General features: G+C 37.7%; 1 protein-coding gene across 9 annotated transcripts in view; it reads right to left on the bottom strand.

Moving 5' to 3' along the window:
- Window positions 1–20,291, bottom strand: part of LOC113987110 — a 76,140-nt gene that overhangs the window by 7,001 nt on the left and 48,848 nt on the right. For 7 of the 9 annotated variants that reach the window (XR_005564509.1, XR_005564507.1, XR_005564505.1 and 4 more), the window contains one exon: window positions 6,600–6,668. Coding sequence is in view for 2 of the 9 variants with exons in the window: in XM_039383907.1 (XP_039239841.1) it covers window positions 6,608–6,668 (61 nt within the window). In the remaining 7 variants the exon portion in view is untranslated. Of the gene's footprint in view, window positions 1–6,599; window positions 6,669–8,587; window positions 8,691–20,291 lie in introns of all 9 variants that reach the window. The other 2 variants (XR_005564510.1, XM_039383905.1) reach the window with 1 other exon arrangement.

Here is a 20,291-nt window from a genome sequence, read left to right as displayed (position 1 = left end):
GCAGCACTGCGTGAATACACCTTCAGCATGGTGTCCAAACCACACATACAACTCATAGCAAATATAACCAAACTACTCTGCCTCTATTAAGGTGCTCAAAGAAAAGAATTAATTAACAAAAAACACATCAAGATGACAAAAAACAACAGCACTTTCAAAGTGGACCTACCGTAAATGAACATATCCATCTCAGAATCCATTTTACTGATAAACAAGAATGAAGAATTATGTGAGGGGATATCCAGGATTCATGAATCAAATTCCCCAATATTACACAGAACCCAATACTGATGTTCTTTTCTGGATACATCTAACTTCATTTAAAAAAGAAATTTAAACTTCTCATTTGCAACTGCTTTAGAATATTGTTGGTCTGATAGTTAGAGCTCTTCCTGCAATTTTCAGCAAACTCTACCCATTATCCCCTTTGCATGCATTTGTTTTGCTTCTTTACTCTAATCTTGAGCTCACATAATTATTTTCCTTCCCTATATAAAAAGAGTGTAATTGTCACTTCTGTGCCTTTCCGTTAAGCCTCTCTATTCCTCTTAACATCCATGTGGTCCTTTTCTGCATCTGTTCCATCCATCTGTTTGAATCCATTTAATCTGAATGTGGGTGCTATTTGGGCTCCAGATAGGGTCTTACTAATGCCATATACTTTGACAGTAATATGTCCTATACACACAGTAAATCCATCCCATAATGCTTTCTAGGACACCACCTTTTTTTTTTCTCAGCCACGTCACATAGCAGCATGCTATCGTTCTGCTGCTGACTACTGCACCAACTACCAACTCACCACTGAAGCGATGAACTCTTTCAGAATAAATTGTGATTAGTTTCTATTTGCATCACTAAATCTCATCTAATTCTATTAATCGCAGTTTTGATTTATCTTGTTGGTGCATGGGATATTCCAATCCTCCTCTCTATCAATACAGTCCACTATATTTTTTGTCATAAGATTTTATTACCATTCTACTTTTTCACTGGTGTCACTAGGGAAAGAATTCCAATACAGTCTTTGAAAACACAAGTTTGAAGCCTTCTTTCCAACTATTATCTGTCAGTGCATTCCAAAGTTAGCTTACAATGTAATTAATCAAAATTTTTTCCATTTTACATGATTTCCTCACATTGTACAGTACCGGTTTCCTCACAATGAAACATGTAAGGTAACAAGTTAGTCTAGCACTTTCTTTTGCTAAAACTGCGCTGCATTTCAAGCCACCTTTAATTTCTCTGTGATTTTATTTCACTCTTCAAAAATTGTCCTACAGCTAAGTTTACAGTGGCTGTCAGATCAGACCATCTGTATCGCTAAGCTTGTCTTTCTTTTGGGTACCCTCAACTATTTGACCACCTTTGCATGTAGCTTCCACTGCTCATACAGTCTTTACAGTTACATTATACATTTTTGGAAAGGGGATATGTTTTATTTATTGTGCTAATGCACAAGTGCATTGTTAATGCATTGCCACTAAAATAAAACAGAATCCAGTAAAATTTCCTACTGCAAAACTGGAAAAACAGTGGTTCTTTTCAGAATGGGAATAGAGTGGGCCTAATAAGTTTAAAACACATGACAGTATTCACATTTTCCTTGTCTTGATCTTTTATATTTTGTTTTGTTCTGGACTTGCTGATTTTGTGTCTCAAGTCATCTTCAACAGCTTAACTCCGCAAATCCAAACCACCAGGTGTTACAAAGCTGGCACTTAAGGCACTTACCCCCTTTTCTCTGTCTACCCAACAATTTTTTTTTTTTACAAGAAAAACAATGGGATTTTTCCTCCACTGGAACAATAACTTCGCTTAAAAAATAATTTTTAAAAAATCACTTCTTTGTTTTCTTTCTTCTGAGAATTACACCCATCTATGTATACATTAAGGACTGTATTTCACGTGATGATTACTGGCAAAATCTGCTTTCAGACACACAAATGTTTGTAGAGCTCCTCACACCTCCTCTCAAAACTGAACTGCAACATGTGCAATAGAAAACAAACCTACTGTGGCATAGTTCCTTTCTTTTCTTCTTTTGTTTGAGCTCAATAGTATTATTTTCTTCATACTTCTTTATTAGTTAACAAATAAATTATGTTTACTTCTGAATCTCAAGAGGATTACTATTACAAAGGAAAATAACCTAATAACCATGTTTCGCTCCCATGAGAAGCATGTTCAGCCCCAAGTTCAGCTGACTGCTGATGCATGGCACCACTGTATTTCAAGACTTGCTGCCAAAAAGTAAGGAGGAAAACAAGAATCCAAACAAAATTTACCAAATTCACTGCAGACTGATTTATTACTTGTCATTCCTTTCATGCATACAGTAAGGTACCTCCAGTTAATTAACAAGTTATTTTAAAACATGAGAATGTTTAACAAGAAACTGATTTTGCACTTTGGGCCCACTATTGCCACAAATTAAATTAACACGTAGTATATTTCCTCCTCTTTCTTCCCTCCCCACTTTGTCCACAGAGAAAAAACCCTGCTATGAGGTAGACTGCTGAGTCCTGCTTGCTTCCTGGGTTTGTCCCTCCATAACTTCAACACACTTCAGCACGTTTAAGCATTTTAATTCTTCCATTTCACATTAAAAAAAAAACAACCAACCAACCAAACCCAAACTTGCAGATAAAAAATGCGACCTCCTCCTGCCACGTGCATGCCTCCGCTATCCAAGCAGGCTGACTGGCGACGGAGGCCGCAGGAAAGCATCTGTGCTCAGCACAAAGTGGAAGCCCAGCCCCGCACACGCAGCGAGCCCGTAAGCCGGTGCCTCGGCCCCGAGCGGCCACAGGTGCGGCGGGAGCCCCGGAGCCAGCGCGAAGGAGCCGCGCCCGTCGTTTAACCAAAGCGAATCCCTCCCGGGAGGAAACGGGTTGGGGGGAGCCCCGTCGAGCCCGGCCGGTGACCCCCTGCCCTGCGGCACCGCCCGCCAGCCTGGCCCGGGCGCGGAGCCGCGGGCGGCACAGGCAGGCCCCGGCCGCCCAGCCCCGCCGACATTGGGGCAGGGCAGGGCTGGCCGGGCACCCCCGGCCCCGCGGGAAGGAGGGAACCCGCCACCGAGCTACCGGCGCCCGAGGAGCGCACCCGGCCGGGCCGCGCCCCGAGGCCGCTGCTCAGGGCGCGGGGGCCAGGCCGGCGCTCCCCGAGCTTCCCGGCCGGGCACGGGCCGCCCCAGCGCGGCGGCTCAGTGCGGGTGGACCGGCCTGGCGGGACAGTGACGGCCCCACCACCCTGAGCCAAGCGGGCGCCGTCACAGGCGCTCCCGTCACATCCCGGCCGTTCCCGCCAGTTCCCGTCATGCCTCGGCGCCTACAACTCCCGCCGGCCCCCGCGGCCCCGCCGTCATTAACCCTCTGCGGCGCTGAGGCGCCTTTGCCGGCCCGCCCGGTCCCCCCCGCCCGCCTCGGCGGCTGCCCAGCGGGTCCCGTCCGAGCCCCCGGCACGGCTCCTGTGCGGCCCCAGGAGGAACGGCCGCCTCTGGCCCTGCCCGGAGGGGCGGCGGAGCTCGCTCCGAGCGGCCCGGCCCGGCCCGGCCCAGCGGCGGGCCCCGGGCCGCTGATGCTGGGGCGGCTTTCGGTGCTCCCGCACTGAGGTTTCTGGTCCCCAACCACAGTTTTTTGTTGCTGGTATTAACCTCACGCTCCCTGCCGGATGATAAAAAGCAGTCGAAATACCTTCTACCAACTGTTTGGGGTTTTTTATTTGTTTGTTTTGTTTAAGAAGGCAAATTGTAATAAGCAAATTAACTCAAAAATAGCTTTACAACCCCCAGAAAACTTTGGGACAAAGTTACTGGGAAATGCTGAGCTATCCGGCAGTGAAACGAATGCGAAAACTCAGTAACACGTTCCTATTCTATCCTCCTTCCCATACACTCTTCATACAGGTGCTCAGTATACATATGACTGACACATATAGCAGTTTGTCAGCTCCTCTCTTAAAATAAGTAGCAAACAATGTGCATGCAACTAACCTGCTGCGATCTAAAAAATAACCCGGAGTGTCATAATCCATTTATAAAATAAGTGAGGGACGGGGCGTGGGGGGTGCAGATATCACAAGTTCAGACAGAAGCAGCACCTCAGAGGAAAATCCACTGGGTCTCACCCGACCCCCTCCACAGCTCAGCACCGCACCCTGAAACACACCCCATGCACACAGCTCATTCCCTATACTTCCATTTTAATGGCAATATTTTTTTTTTTATGAAAGCCTCGTGCAGCAAATACAAGTCAAATGGCTCTAATTTGTAGTGCTACAAACTGTAACATGCCCAGACGTGTAACTGCCTGACAGACTACACAGAAATCTGGCTTAGGCTCCAACCTCTGAAACAAATGCAAATATCCAGAAACATTCTGCTATTTCTCCAAAATTAAATTACAAGTGAAACAAACCTACTGCCAGATTTTTCATATAAATACTTCTTTTTAAGAAATAAATCACTAAAAATTTATTATTTATTTCAAACCATAAACAACACAGAGGAAAGAGACACATACGTTTTCCTTTTTAGAAAAAAAAGAACTATCTATGAGAAAAGCACATATGTAGCTCCTTTTTAAAGTTTATTTTTTAATACTCTGTGCCTTAAATCAGCATAACAAGCCTATAGATTTATCTAGAGAAAACACAATTAGAAAATCTTTTAATGTTGCACTGTTTTTCGGACACTTATAGGAGGTTTTTAAAGACAATTCACAGCCATGGTATTTCAAACGGCTTCAGTACAATTATTTAGAATTTACTCCTTACTATAGCAATTTCTACTTTGGTATATATTTCAAAATTTCCTTGGAAAACACAATCAATTCGCATCTAGCTTAGCGTACCTACACTGTTACCTCTTTTTCTACATTTTCTCTTTACAAATCAGCCACAAACATTTTATAAGTGTTTACATATACATAATAAAGTAATGAAAAGGACAACACAACAAGAGAAATGCTCAAAACCAAACTTAAGGTGTAAATGACCTCCTCCCATGTTCCAGACGTACCTACAAAAACCCCTGCTCACTGGTACAGGATTATACATTCCATTATGAGTTCAGCCTTTTTATATTTTGTACTATTTTAACACTCTAAATTTATAGATTTTTAAAATTGGCATGTTAAAAGGGCTTTATTTAAGAATTTCAATGAAAATAGTGTTATGTTTTGTCATATTACCATAATCCTTCTTTTTAAATCACTTAGAATTTCAGTATAACCTAATTAAGTAATTTTAAGTAAGTCTTAACCCAAATACATAGATCTAATAAAAATGTATTTTGCAAACAGGGAAAATAGACCTCTAAAATGTATTCCTCAGGTAGGAACAAAGATACTGAAACATTTTCTCCCCACAAACTTTGAGATCTGAACTATTTCACAGCACTTATATTTAAAACCAAAATACTTATAAGAAAACAAAGTTCACCAAATATCAAGCATAATGTTTTATTCCAATTGTATTTATTTATTCCTTTTCTATTTGAAAGAAATATTTCAATTTTCCTTGCCAAAAAGGAGAGAGAAAAGGGGAAGAAAAATACTTAAAAATCCTAACTACCTATCTTCACATATTGTTTATTTCAAAACTTTTCTAACAGCAGTTTATACCTTTTTTAGATATTGTATATTATTTTACCTGTAGAAATATTTTGATTTAGATTTTTGCCTTTTATAAGGTTACAGAACAACATTATAGCTTTTAGAGACTTCTAATATTTTTTAATCTCTCTTTTTTTAAAATACTACAAACATCTCATTTGGTAAACGGAATTTACATTTCTCTCTTGTCTAAATTATCACAGTTGAATCAACAATTCAAATCAGGAAGAAAAAGTGATGTACCATAACACAATAGCAAGTCCAACACTTTAACACAGCTCCTCTATCTATTGGTGTATAAAAAGCTTACACAAAGTATAAAATATCTCAGAAATACAGATTCTTTCCTGATCAGAAAATTTTATTTATTGATTAATTTGACCTCACGAAATTGCATTTTTTTCAAAAACCATCCTATCTCTAGCTTTATGCCATTTCCTGACTCTTGCTTAATTAACCAGCATGCTTTAAAAACAAGTCTTGTTCCTTCAACTTAATCAAAACAGACTACTTTTAATTGCTACCACATCAACTATATTTTTCAACACAATAAAGCCACGTACAATTAGAAAGATCTATTTTTTTAGCCCTGTCTTTGACCAACCACAGATTATAGCATCTACTTCCAATTTATTAGCTATTCTAATATGACGTGAACTGAAACACACACCACGACTCACAAATACATCAATCTTTCTATAGTATCCTCTCATTTGCATCTTTTAATGGGAAAATCCAGTATACTACTGCAAGGACTACTGTTCTCCTGCAACTGACTGGACTTCAGAAGGACTTGGCATTAACTTCCCTCCCTCACAACATTTTGCCTCCTCGCCTCTCTCAAACTAAACCAAAAATATTTGTGTTTGCCTGAAATGTCAGTAAACTCCAAAATCTAAAAGGCCAAAAGGTCAGGTATTATTTAATCTGAACAGAAAAGTTATTTTCTCTCTATATCAAAAGGTATCAGTAACAGCGCATTACCTGAGAAGTTATGCTCGTTTCCCTCGGACGTCTGTCCTTCTGTCCAGAACAGGGGCTGTGTTGGGCTCCCTATAATGTAAGAGAGAATAGATTAAAATTATTGTATGCCAGGACACATTTTTGGATGTTCAAATTATGTGACCCTCACAAAGCTTTGTATCTCTTGATCTGAAAAGCATTTAAGAACTCCTATTGCATTCTAATTAGAGTCCTCAAAATTGGTCTTGATAAGTCAGGTGCACATGCCAAAAATTAGTTCCATACGTGGTAAATTGAAGTACCAGATTTTCCAGACCTGTTTTTCAGTTCTTAGAGGCCCGTATAACACTGTATTAAACTGTATACCACTGCATGCTCCATCTCATTAGCAACATTTAACTGCAAGTGGCATGATCTTACATTTAAAAAGAAAAAAATAATTTATTTTACATACACTGAAAAATTTTTTTAAGCCATTTACATGAGGGACAGAGTCCTGAGATATTTCTTTGCACGGCAACTTTTTCCTTCTCTGCTTTAGAAGCTGAATACCTTCCCAGATAAATACGGTGTCTGCTTTACCATTTTTTCTGTGGTTTGTGTTATTTTGTACTTATTTGTGATGCTGTACAATTTCCATAGGCCTGTAGTTTTGAGACTTCTATCTCCTCCCTTCACATGCAAGGAAGATATCAGCTAAAATCACTGTCTATACACTGTTACCCCCCCCTTTTTCCCTCTACGCTTTTTCAAACAAATGTGAGAGGGGAAAAAAGTTCAAGATAATGAGTCCAAATTCATTGTGCTAAATTTCAAAAAAACCCCTTTCCCTCAGTTTGTCATTTAATAAGCATTATCAATGTAAATCATGGTCAGAAAGCCTCAGCATTGGAGGGTGTAGTACTTATGACTAAACTGCCTTTTTTTAAAACAAAACAAAACAAAACAAAACAAAACACCTGCCATCTCTTACCCTTCTCCGTCCACATATTTTAGCCTCCTAATACTGCTTAGATCTATAGCAGACTGTTGCTGCACATGTATTTTTCCACCCAATTTCCTAGACATTGACAAATGTGAAACAAGGAAGAATTTTGCACAATGTTAACTTATCTAAACCACTTATTTTCTCCATTCTCTCTTTTTCTCCATGACTCCCATTGCTTTTTTTTACCCTCTGGTGTTGTTTTGTTTGGTATTTGCCCACTTTTCTGTACATTTGTCTCCTGCTGATCATACTAAACGGGGCAGAGAGAACTGTCTATCTGTCTCTCCCCTTTGCTACACTGCCTCTCATTTTTTAGTGTTTTACAGATTAAACACATTCTACAGTCATTTTCATATATTTTTAAAGATACTTTTCCTTTCCCTTCTCTAGAAACTTGCTGATTACAGTCCCCAATACTTTTGCAAAGCAAGGTCAATACTGTCTTGCTCTAGCACATGCTCCTGTCAGCATATTAAGTGTACATGACTTGCAAGCCTGTGATGCAACACGTGAAAAAGGAAAATGCATGGAAAAGAAAAGGGGGTAACATTTATAGATGCCCCTAAACATCATAAATAAAAAAAATAGACATTTTTAATTGGTTCTGACTTTTTAAAGAGATACCATCATGAGAAAACATCTATCTTAGGGGAAATCTTTATCTAGATCACTAGCAACACTTTCACACACTAATAAAACTAAAGAAAATTTTACAATTCAAATTTACTGTTTAGCATCACCAGTTTAGGATTTACTTTTCTGCATTTTACTCAGCCTGGGGAGTGAGAGTTGCCTGTTGGTTTCACTTTTGTTCTCAGCTAGTTTCACTTTCATGCACTGGCAGAATCTTCTATATTTTTGGTTCAGCAATGTTAAAGATGACATTTACATCTTTAAACAATCCTCATTACACTTTTAATACAAACAATTCATGTCCATCTACTTCCCAGGACACTAAGAAAAAATTATTTTGGGGGCCTAAATATAAAGGATAGCATACTTCTAAAGGAGCAGCTTTCACCTTTCTCATGTTGGGTTGTAGTCTGCTCCTTCTTTCCCTGAAATCAATAGGAAATGTGCCATTCACTTCACTGACATCAGAATCAGGCCTCTGGGTCTGTAATCTGCAATAAAAGAATGCCAAATGCAGACCAATATATTCCTTATAACGTACAATGTTTGCCTTCAATTATTTTCCTATGCAAACTCAAGGGGAAAAAGTTCCTGCATTTACCTTTCTGTATACTTTTGAATTAGTGACAAATACCCTTCTTGACACAGGCCACAGAAAATTAGAGGGCATCTGTTCACTTTGAGTGGTTTTCATGGGGAGGGAAATACTGTATCTCTCTGCTACCAGGTGTGAATAACTCTTTCTCCTCCTTGTGCGAAGCACAATCAATAAGAAACACTCCAGCCCATACAGAACTGTTACTGTCTTGCACCAGGACCTTGTCTAACCAAAGTTTCCAAAGCTTATGCTTGCGTAAACCTCATTTTTTCAGAATACACCACAATGCTTTTAGCAACTATAACTATCAATAGCAGGGGAAAAAAACAGCTTCCATTTATATTTTCCAAACCCATATGTACCCTTTTACATGACCTTCCCTCTCTATGGTACAGACTCCAAAACGCAGTCACGAACTCGCACATATGTGTAGGTTGGCCCATATACATACAATGAAATCTTCCTCCAGCTACCAAAGCACTGCAGCTTCTGCCTTTGTAGACATAATGGCTTCTGAGACACTGAGACTTAAAGGAAAGACTTAGGGGTTTACAGGAGCCACGCAACAATCACTTTTTCAACTTCTTTCCTAGAAATTCTATGTCCTACAAGCACACACAGAAATTATCACTAGCTGCTTACAGAAATTATAGTCATATTTATATGCCAAAAGTTAAATATTAAAAGCTCACCTATGCAACCCCTGTGAGAATACTTATATCACAGTTTTATTTTCACTACTGTTTTATTTCACCATATGAAACTTAAATAAAAAAATGGAATTTCATTGTGATCATGTACCCATCCACTTCAGAGACACCCACTTTTTTATTCAAGTAGTCTGTGGTACTATGTGTTTGACACATCACACATCTAGACACGAGCAGCTTCCACAGAATGATATAGCACATGTTCCTGTTTTCTCTTTTCCTGAATGTAACTACACAGAAGAGGAGTAACTACGCTCTCAAATAATTTGTCTCTGCTTTCGTTCTCAACCACTACTTCTCCTTTCCTTTCCCCAGAAGACATGTCTTGTGTTTCCAAGGCCAGGTCAACATGAGACTCATACACACACTTAATTTCAAGCATACAGTTATAGCCCCTGTGTTCAGTGGGGTTATTCACTCACTTAGGTCAACCACACCCTAAAAGCTTCTGTGCCATACAAAGATAGACCACTATAATCACCTGGGTCACAGGAAACAGAGCTTACCAGAAAGCCTGATCGCAACACTGACTTTCATATACTCCCAACACACTGCGTCTATACACCCAGGGTAGCCATATCCCTCATAAGTTGCAAAATTCACTCTTTCTTAACTGCGATGTCTAAGATTTGTTTGTCCCTAATTTCCTAACGTCCAACCATGCTGTTGATAAAGTGTTTTGGTGGAAGTTAGCTATTACATCAGGCTTTCACCCAGGGCTGCATTTCCCCCCACAATAAAGTGTCCTGAGAGAAAGACTTTGCTAGCTTTCCCTGCATTAGCTTTTAGGGCAAATTCTTTAATATATGATGAAGCTTAACTAAAGTGGGCACTCATGAAACCACTAAATATCCATCCATTAATACGGGTGAAATGAGAGAAATAATTACAGAAAATACATTGGCCTGTTTCAAAATGGTTCCTTTAAAGGATGTGCTTCATAACTTAGCCTTGCTCTTAAATGCTGTTCTTGGTACACTTGTAGAAATTACTTCCTTCTAGAGATTGTGCCCTGTATTTTATCTGTCTTGTATCACAGAATCACGGAATATGCCGAGTTGGAAGGGACCCACAAGGATCACCGAGTCCAACTCCTGGCCCTGCACAGGACCATTCCCAAGAGTCACACCATGTGCCTGAGAGTATCGTACAACTGCTTCCTGAATTCTGCCAGGCTTGGTGCTGTGACCACTTCCCCGGGGAGCCTGTTCCAGCATCCAAACATTCTCTGGGTGAAGAGCCTCTTTCTAATACCCAACCTAAACCTCCCCTGACACAACTTCAGGCCATTCCTTCAGGTCTTATCACTGGTCACCACAGAGAAGAGAACAGTGCCTGCCCCTCCTCTCTCCCTCACAAGGAAGTTGTGACTGCAGTGAGGTCTCCCCTCAGTTTCCTCTTCTCCAGGCTGAACTGACAAAGTGACCTCAGCCACTCCTCATAGATCATCCCCTCAAGGCCCTTCACCATCTTCTTTGCTCTCCATTGAACACTCTCTAATAACTTAATATCTTCCTATATTGTGGTGCCCAAAACTGCCACAATATTCAAGGGGAGGCCACACCAGTGCAGAGCAGAGCCGGACAATCTCCTCTCTCGACCGGCTGGTGATGCTGTGCCTGATACACCCCTAAACATGATTGGCCCTCCTGGCTGACAGGGCACTGCTGACTCATATTCAACTGGCCATCAACCAGGACCCCCAGGTCCCTTTCTGTAGCACTGCGGAAATATAAATAAATTTATATAAATATTTGCTATACATTTTTGTGTTTCTTAAACTAACGAGATAATTTTAGCTGTGTAACTGTCATTTGACTTCTGTCTTCCAATATTAAGGATATTAAGACCTCACAGCAAGGATTATCAATGAACCCTTCAAAATACTATGTGTGGTAGAGGGTCAGAAGACAGTTACACGTGAAAGGTGATGGAAAGAGGGTTGATGTTCTTTCAAAGATACTTAATGTTGTAATAATTCCTGAAGTGCAAAGAAGGGAACTCCCCAGGAGATGCCTTTCTTAGCCATGCCAGAAGGCTTGAAGGGCTCTGTAGTCTCTCCTTGGGGTTTCTAATGGTTTGCAGCCCTCTTCTGACAGGTCCTACTGTGGTAGAAGAGGTTATCACAAGGACAGTCTGCTCCTCTCTCCTTTTCCCTTCTGGAAACATGGAGCAGAGCAACCATTAACAAATACTTGCTAATGTATTTGTGTTGGAAGGCACCAGGCATAACACCTGGTGCTATGTAATAATCACATTATTCATAACCCTTGTAGTGGAGAGTAACTGTCATGGCAGGTGGGTTAAACTGAGGAACAGAGATGTGAACAGGTCAAACAGTGTCTGTGACAGGTGAGGAGAGCACAGCCTGGGATCATTGACTTTTCACCTCTCATTCTAGTTCAGTCTCAAATACACCAGACCTTAGCTGTCTTTACTTTTTTCTGACCTTTTGAGCAGTGCCCTGATCCCAGCTCAATGAGGCAGTCACATAGGAGAGACCAAAATGAGCACAGCAATAACCAGGCTAGCTCCTGGGGGTGAACATCCATAGAGAGCATCCCAATAGTGTTGGGACCCCTACTTCTGCCTGTGAGCCAACAGCATCTTCATGTTTGCACAATAGGTTTATATCAGAGATACAGTGAATATTGCAACGCATGTATTATAAACATTATCTGGCCCTATTTTAAACAACCAATGTAACACAACCTCATAGATTTCCAATACATAGATTTCTTTTGCAACTTCTAAATAAAGACCAGCTGATCAAGAGATCTAAAACAGTATACACACAACATAGGGAAAAATACCTTCATTTCTTTCCTTAAATTTAAAGCAAATATACTAATATCAAAACCTCTGTCTATCACTCATATCCCTTACCAAGCATAATTCTGCTTATAGAGAAACACAACAGAAAGATGACCATAACCCAGGTGATCATACAGACTTTGCATTGTCATGGAATTATGTAGGTCTTCTGCCACTATCAGCAGACCTTCACTGCATCCAGGTTCAACAAAACTGGTTTCTGTCGCTTTCTAAAACTGTGCTGCTTGGGAATTCATTGCTCCATGGGAACTTTGCCTCCGCTGAACAAGTGTTTCTTGAACTGAGGGTTGCTAAAGGACATAACAATATACGCAGTGTTAGAAGAAAAAGTTTGTCAGCAGTATCTCAGTTTGGACAGCTGGGGACTGAGAACTTCCTGCAAGCATCTGGGGTAGCCACTGAGCTACTGACTACCTTGGCTTGCTGGCAGCACGTCCAGTCTCCCTGAAAAAGTGAAGGTGAACAGATGTCCTTTAATACAGTTTATCAAACTTCCTGAATCTGTGACTTCCTTTTGATTCATCTCTTCATAAAGGACATAATGGCATTGCATATAGTAGATTGCAAAAAAGGAAGTGCATATACTGCCTGTTAACAGGAAAAGGAACTGCATCACAGATACCTCCCTACGCGATTAAAAAAAGACACATAAAGCTTTTACTAATGATGGGAAGAGTGGTGGAAGATTTATCAGACTTGATCAATTAATAGCACATCATTTAGTGACTACCTTTTTGCCATATATTCAGTATCCTTCTATAATTAAAAAGCAGGGCATGATCCTCATAGTCCAAAAGGATTAGTCCTTCTGAACGAGATATTACTGGATGAGTGGGAAGGAACTGCACATCACTCATCTCAGTTGGAAGAAGTGCTCAACATGTCTAAAAATCCTGTGGACTCCAATTGTCTCAAGATGTATCACGACCTTGGTGCCTGTCATTTATTTTGGCTTGCATGCAAACAGCTGATGAGCTTGCTCCATTTCCCTTTGCCTTTTTGAAGGGCTTCAGCTTTGAAACCACTTATTGCCAAACAGCCCTTCTGTTTTCTTGTTCTTAGACCAGCTTTGTACACTCCCAAGGTCCTTTCCCAACTGTAGTTTGGAGAAGACGGTGTGCCATTTCTCCCACAGCAAATCTTAAATAATATATTTTACTTTATATTCTACATATTCATACCTATATTCTGCATTTCTACATTTTATTTGACATTCCAGGGCACCTAAGCAAATGGCATACATTTAACTCAGTTAATACTAAACTTGCAAAAGATAAAAGACCCCTTACTTTTCCCACCCTCTTAGCAAGCTAGTGTAATAAATAACAACCTCTGGTCAAAAAAAGTTTGACTGGAAATTTGTGCTTTGTAGCATAATGAAGGTCAGAAACCATCTACTAACAGGGGACGACCAGAACATCAATTTTTATCCTCAGGAGGACCATACAAAAACATACTATGTCTAGTGCTCAAGAAGGCACATTCATGGGTTGTAAACCAAGCTGTGTCCAACTAGTCTTGGACATACAGTACACACATCCTGGACTCCAAGTCAAGTCATTCCCAAATATCAAAACACACTTGTTGGCACTAAGCAAGTGAGTGGCTTTCCAATAGTGCAGTTATGAGCATGATATAACAATCTAAATGGGATTAAATAAAATCCAACAGACTTCCATAAAAAGAAAACGCAGTACTCTGGTTTCAGAAATACCACAGGTGTGATTTTGATCTTTTCCCCCCAAAAAATAAAAATTAAAAATGCTTTATGAAAATTACACTGATGATCCTACAGATTTTTATGAAAAATGAAGCCCTGTCAGTCTTTCCCATGGACATTTCTTACTGTCCTATATGATTTTGCAGCACCTCAATATTAATGGTTTAACATTTCATAAAAAGTTTATATTATTTGTCTAAATACTGCAGAACTTTCAGTCACAGCTAATAGCTAAATATTCTTCCCCAGCTGCCGAAATATAGTTAAAAATAATCAGAAACTAGACAAAGGGACAGAAGAAGGGCCTGATATTTATCCACACATTGTCAATTTATTAGAGACCTATCCGTAAACAGTGGCTATGGGCGCAAGTGCTTACTCCTGGTCAAAGTGGTGCGAAGTGGACACTTCGTATAGGTTAAGGTCAGGTATTTCTGCTCAGGTTTTGTGTCTCTCACATTAATAGTGTTGAAGCTGGTCTTACTGTGTTTTGTGAAGGGACCCAATGAGCTGCCAGAGTATAAAGTTAAACAGAAGAGGAGGTTTGGGCAGATTAATTCAAACTTCACTTCTCAAATAAACTAAACATGGGAAGAACACTATTAATTGACACAACCTAGGTAAGAATATTTCCTCTTTTGAACCTTCAGGGCTTGTATACCATACAGTTGGAGCAATATGACCCATATTTCACTGTTGTTGCACACCTGTGTGCAACTAGTGAACTCTGAAATTTCAGAAAATGCATACAGGAAAAATTCTGAATTTTAAGTAAATTTGGAAAATGAGGCACATGTGGAATCCCTACGCATGGCAAGTAAATCTGTCAGCATCCACTCGCTTTTTACCAGTTCTTAGTTTAAGGCAGCCATTAATACCTCCTAGCTTCATGTTACTTTCCATCTCATATGGGTAAGGAATAAATACACCAGCAGCTAGCTGACATGTCGTTTACCTTATATGGAGTCTCTTCTATATAACAGTATTTTTTCTTTACGAGAAAAAAATTAGCTCTCTATTCCTAAAGTTTCAGTTTCATTTAAGCAAGCATATAGAATAATCATAAAGTCCAAGCCACAAATATAGAATATGGTACACAAAAATATTCTGATAAATGCAGCTTCCCTGAAACCAACTGCACTGTGCACTAGAACGTAGCCAAAAAATTTTTACAAAAACAGGCCTGACCCAAAATTTCTGGAGGGCTTGGGTACCACAGAGCTGGAACAGTCCCCATCCCAGAGCTGGGCAGCTCTGAGGGTAGGCAGGCCTGTGTTCCAGCTGCTTAGCCTTAACCTCTGCCTCATCCACATCTCAACCCCAGACCCCATTTCAGTATGGAGTTAGACTGCAGTACAACTAAGTCACTGCTACCACATGAGCCCAATGATCACTTATAAGCTTTTGGCTGGATTTATACAGATCAGACAGTCAGTATAATTTCACATCTTTACATCTATGATTCTATATGAATTGAAATTTCATATCTTCAGTTCAGCAATTCACAAAGAAGTTTGGTGTTAACCCACGTAAATCCAGATACCCTTGTAATCTGACTACTTTCCTTTTTGTTCCAATTAGATGCCCTTGTGCATCTCATTTTAAATTCCTGTGTCATGAAATACAGATTTGCTACATTATTATGGCAGAAGAGTGGTGAAGATGATTTGAATGGTTGCTTTAAATCTTAAAAGCATGAGGTCTGGTTGTTTAAATAGCATTCTATATGGTAAGTATAATGACCATTAAAACTAAGAGTTAATAACTAAAATCACAATTTGCAACCTCTGATAAATATTGAGGCCAATTAATTGGATTTTTTTCAGTGAAATAAATTTATTGAATGCCATAATTTAGGTTAAAAAATGCACATTAGTAACAGTATGTCATTATTACCCCAAGAATTTGTCTTATCAAAAGAGGATTTTATGTGAGTTGGGAAATCACAGAATCATAGAATAACAGAATGGTTTGAGTTTGAAGGCACCTTGAAAATCATCTAGTTCCAAACCCCCTGCCCATGGCAGATGAAATTATATTAATCTGAGTTCTATTTTTGCCCTCTACCAAATTAACCAGAGAGAAAAAGGGACAGGGAAAACTTAAAGTTAATTAAAGCTATATTAATTAATTAATTCTCATCCTGACAGGATGGATTTTTAGAGATCAGAGACCAAGCAATTGTGTCTTCTTGTTTGAAATACCTAAATGAAAACTGTGGCAAAAATACTAGTAAATAGAATAGAAATCTGGATAACTGTAGCAGAAGACAAGTATTAAATTTTTAACCTCTAATATAGATATTCCTCTGGTTATAAAATTACAGCCACAAATGAGGATACTGCTTTGCCTAACCTTATACTATTATAAGCTAAGTTTTGAATGCAAGACTTTGTCTTATATCTGTGGTGTCCTACAGGGGAAAAAATTAATATCAAATTATGTAATAAGAATTTATTGTAATAATAATTTACAGTTGAATATTCATCATCGAGAATTTTTAAATTAATGGATTACATTGAATCATCTTCCACAGCTGCCTTATTGTAATGTGAAATATAGAAATATTTTAAAACTTTTTGGGAGACTTAAACTGGTAATATTTTGACCCTTTTGCAACTTTGGCATAATTTCTAGAGAGCAAAAAGATTACATAATTTATGTGGCAGGAGAACAAAACATTTTCAAAAAGTAATAGAGTGATACATTTGTGAATTTATTCTGGAGAATTTATTATTCACCTCTAAAACTGTTCATTAAAAATAAAGAATGAAGCATATTACTAAGGCATCAATTCAGTTTTCCATATTTGGCTTACACTATGACTTACAGAGCTCTCTTTTTAATTAATGAAATATTTAATAACATAATCATATTTAAGCTTATTAATACATGTTTTAAAAGCTCATGATTTCATTGAAGCACATACAATTAGCAAATTCAAATTTAAGGTAGTATCTCTGAGAAAATTGTAGTCAAATAAGTTGAACTTTGTTCCTGATATTTATATTTATGTACTGCTGCTATAATGAGCCAACTCTGAGCCTGCTCCCACTTCATACTATACTATACCTACCTTCCACTTAGTTGGTAAAATCTAGCTTATTGTCCTTATTATAGCACAAATATGGCCATAAGCAGATGCCCATTGATTTAAAAGTTATGTGGAAATAATTCTTTTCCTTTAAAAAAATCACTTGTGTGGTGTTCATGTCTCCACTGATCAGATATATGTAGTTATTCTTTTCCAAGGTAAACATTTAGGTTTACTTAGCACATGAAAACATAGTTTTTTAATGTAGTTTAAGGAGCTGACCAGACATTTGAAAAGCTAAGTTCTGTGGTAGAACTCCCATCATGAATTTTAATATCATTCTTTGAATTTCAATACATTGCCAAAGAAAAAAGGCTATTTTCCCCTCTTAAAAAAATTGCAGCAGACATTTAAAACATTTTTAATCAAATATTGGGGGTGGGGTTTCTTTTGTTTTTGTTCTTTTAAACTCCTTTCCTTCCAGGACTTTAAAACTTCATAAACTTGCTTGTGCAAAATTAGTGTATATCTCCTTCTGTAAGTAATTGCTCTTGATGTCAAAACAAAATCAATATTTATTCTTCATTATAAATTTCAAAAACAACAGGAGTATTGTGTTTATTATTCTGAAAGCCATAAATAGAAAAAACCTCCAAGAATATTAAGTAGGAACTGAAGAGAGAGGTTCCAGATACATGATCAATATGGGACTGTTAACATATGTTAATTATTACAAGTGCTATTATTTGGATAAAACTTCGGGTAGGACATTTATCTAGCTCATTGTTCTATTAAATAAGTCCCAGTTAAATTTACAAACAAGTATGATGTAGCCCTGTCTGCTCAGTTGGTTTAATGAAATATGAACTATCTATAAATAAAAATCTTTTATAGTAAGAAGATTTATAAATAACCTATACATATTAGGCAAAAAAACATCAAACCACATTTAAAGGTTTAGAAACATTTTTCAGGTTTCTAAGGAAGATTTGAAACAGATTCTTTTAATCTCCATTTGTTTTTATTCTAACTATTTAAAAGCCTTAAGAAAGAACAACCTCCCCCTAAGATTCAACAATGTAAATTAATGTTCCTAATAACTGTATCTACATCCACATGTTTTGTTAATTATTATGTACAGAATTCAGTATTTAAAAAGGCTGTATTCTAGCTGCAGTCAGTTATAAATAAGATAGTATTATAAAACTTTCGAAAAGCTTCTCACATAAATAAACTTTTAAAAAACTGTTAAAATAATTTCCTATTAATAATTTCAAAGTAAAAAATCTGCTTCAGGAGAAGGAGTATTTGTGAATTATGACAGAATTTACTTTTTTTTCTGCTTCTCTGTAGAACAACCAATAGCAATTTTTGAAAAAGAAGAAAAATATAACTTTTTAATAGAAATATATTCAATAGGGATGAATAATGATTCTAACAATTTTAAGTCATATGAATTAGTATGAAATATAGGAATTCATAGGATACTGATGAACCCCAAACTGACTTATGCTTACTGCTTGCCCTTATCAAAGTATTTTCTCTTTGTACCAACTGTAAGTTTTAATCCTATCAATTACTCCTCTTCTAAGGCTGTCTCTGCTTGCTATTTAAACAATGTATTTACTAGACTACAAATTTAAACTCACAAATACATTTTTTTTTTAATGTCTGAAAGACCAAGTTTGTATATTTCATTAAAAGAAGTTCTTTCTTGATGCAAAGATATCTCTGCCTCATTTTCTACTGTTAACATTAAAATATCAGTTCTTAGGGAACTAAGTTTTAGATTCAGCAGCTAGATTTAATTGTTTTAATTGCCAGAACATATTTCTGCCTTTATTCTGCAAGGGCAGGGCTTTATTTCTTTTGCATTCTGTATATGTTAATAGAGAGTCTAAAACATCTAAGTTCTATAAGCCACTTAAAAACAGTAGACAAATAAGACTGAATTCTTTTTATCAAATTATCAGCTGATAGTCTAATAATAGCTACGACTCAAAAGCTGTTTTTTTTACAGTACTTGCCAGTCTTGTTTGCTTAGATTTTAATCTAAAATTTTTGTTTCTTTGATTTTAAAGAAACAGTGAAGTTATATTATTTATCAGAATACTGAAGAGTTAATAAATTCTATTTAAAAAGCTGACATGAAACTCAGCTCCCTTTGAAGGCAAAGGAAAATTTACCATTCATTTTAGGAGAGCAGGATCAGTCCACAGGAATTTAAGATCCAATTGTCTCCTAACTCGTACCATATGAATTTGGTAACAATTAGGTATGCTTATTCTTCAGATATTTTTGATACTTAAACCTTTTTTATTACTGTTAGGAAGTAAATCCAGCAAAAGGAAAAAATATTTAGCTGGTATTTTGGCTAAAGTATACAATATTCCCACTTCAGCTTTTTCTTCTGTATGCAAAGGTACAAAACATTACTCTAAATAGATTTCACAAATACTTGCATTTATATCTATATTAGATAACTGAGCTTATTTTGTTTTATATTTAGCTGCATGCTACGTAGTACTTTGGCAATTATGAGTCTAACTTCCCAGAATATAAGAAAATATCTTCTCTGAAAATTATTTCTCAACTGGATGCCATTTAATATAAATATTCACTTTAAAAAAAAGCTATCCACTGAAATTATCTGGCTGGTGCCTGCAGTCCTAAAGTGTTTTGCCTAACTTTTAATCTGTTTTAAGTTTTGATTTCCTTCAAGTCCAAATTCTAGACAATTAAGAGGATCTGTCTCTGTATGTCAATACATCACAATACTAAATATATTCAAATAAAGGCTCTGTAAGTCTCAAACCCTCTTTTTTTTTCCTGACAAAAGTAATTTCAGGCAGTACCTTTAAAGGCAGTAGGATTTTGTCTAAATTAACTATGAAGGTCAGAAGACCTCTATGAAATTTCTCTTTATATGAAAATATGGTTTTATGATTTTGTGAAAATAATGTTTGTGGTAGACAGTATGTTAGCAAAGCAGCTTTGAAAGCTTATATAGTTACCTTTTCTGAATGTTCTGGCTACTTCTGGTCCTCCCTCATCTGGAAGAAAAAGCTGGTTTCCAAGTTAAATTTGCAAATTATTGTTACAAATCAGATCAACGTTTCCTTTACTTTAAAAACTCGAGTACTTTTGCAAAATTTTACTTATTTAGTTAAAGATTCCATCTGCTTGTCCTGGAGA

Source organism: Pipra filicauda, unplaced genomic scaffold, assembly GCF_003945595.2.
Source record: "Pipra filicauda isolate LSUMZ 115617 unplaced genomic scaffold, ASM394559v2 scaffold32_size4067784_pilon, whole genome shotgun sequence".
In the NCBI taxonomy this organism is placed as follows: domain Eukaryota; kingdom Metazoa; phylum Chordata; class Aves; order Passeriformes; family Pipridae; genus Pipra; species Pipra filicauda.
This window is presented reverse-complemented; position numbering and strand designations above follow the sequence as displayed.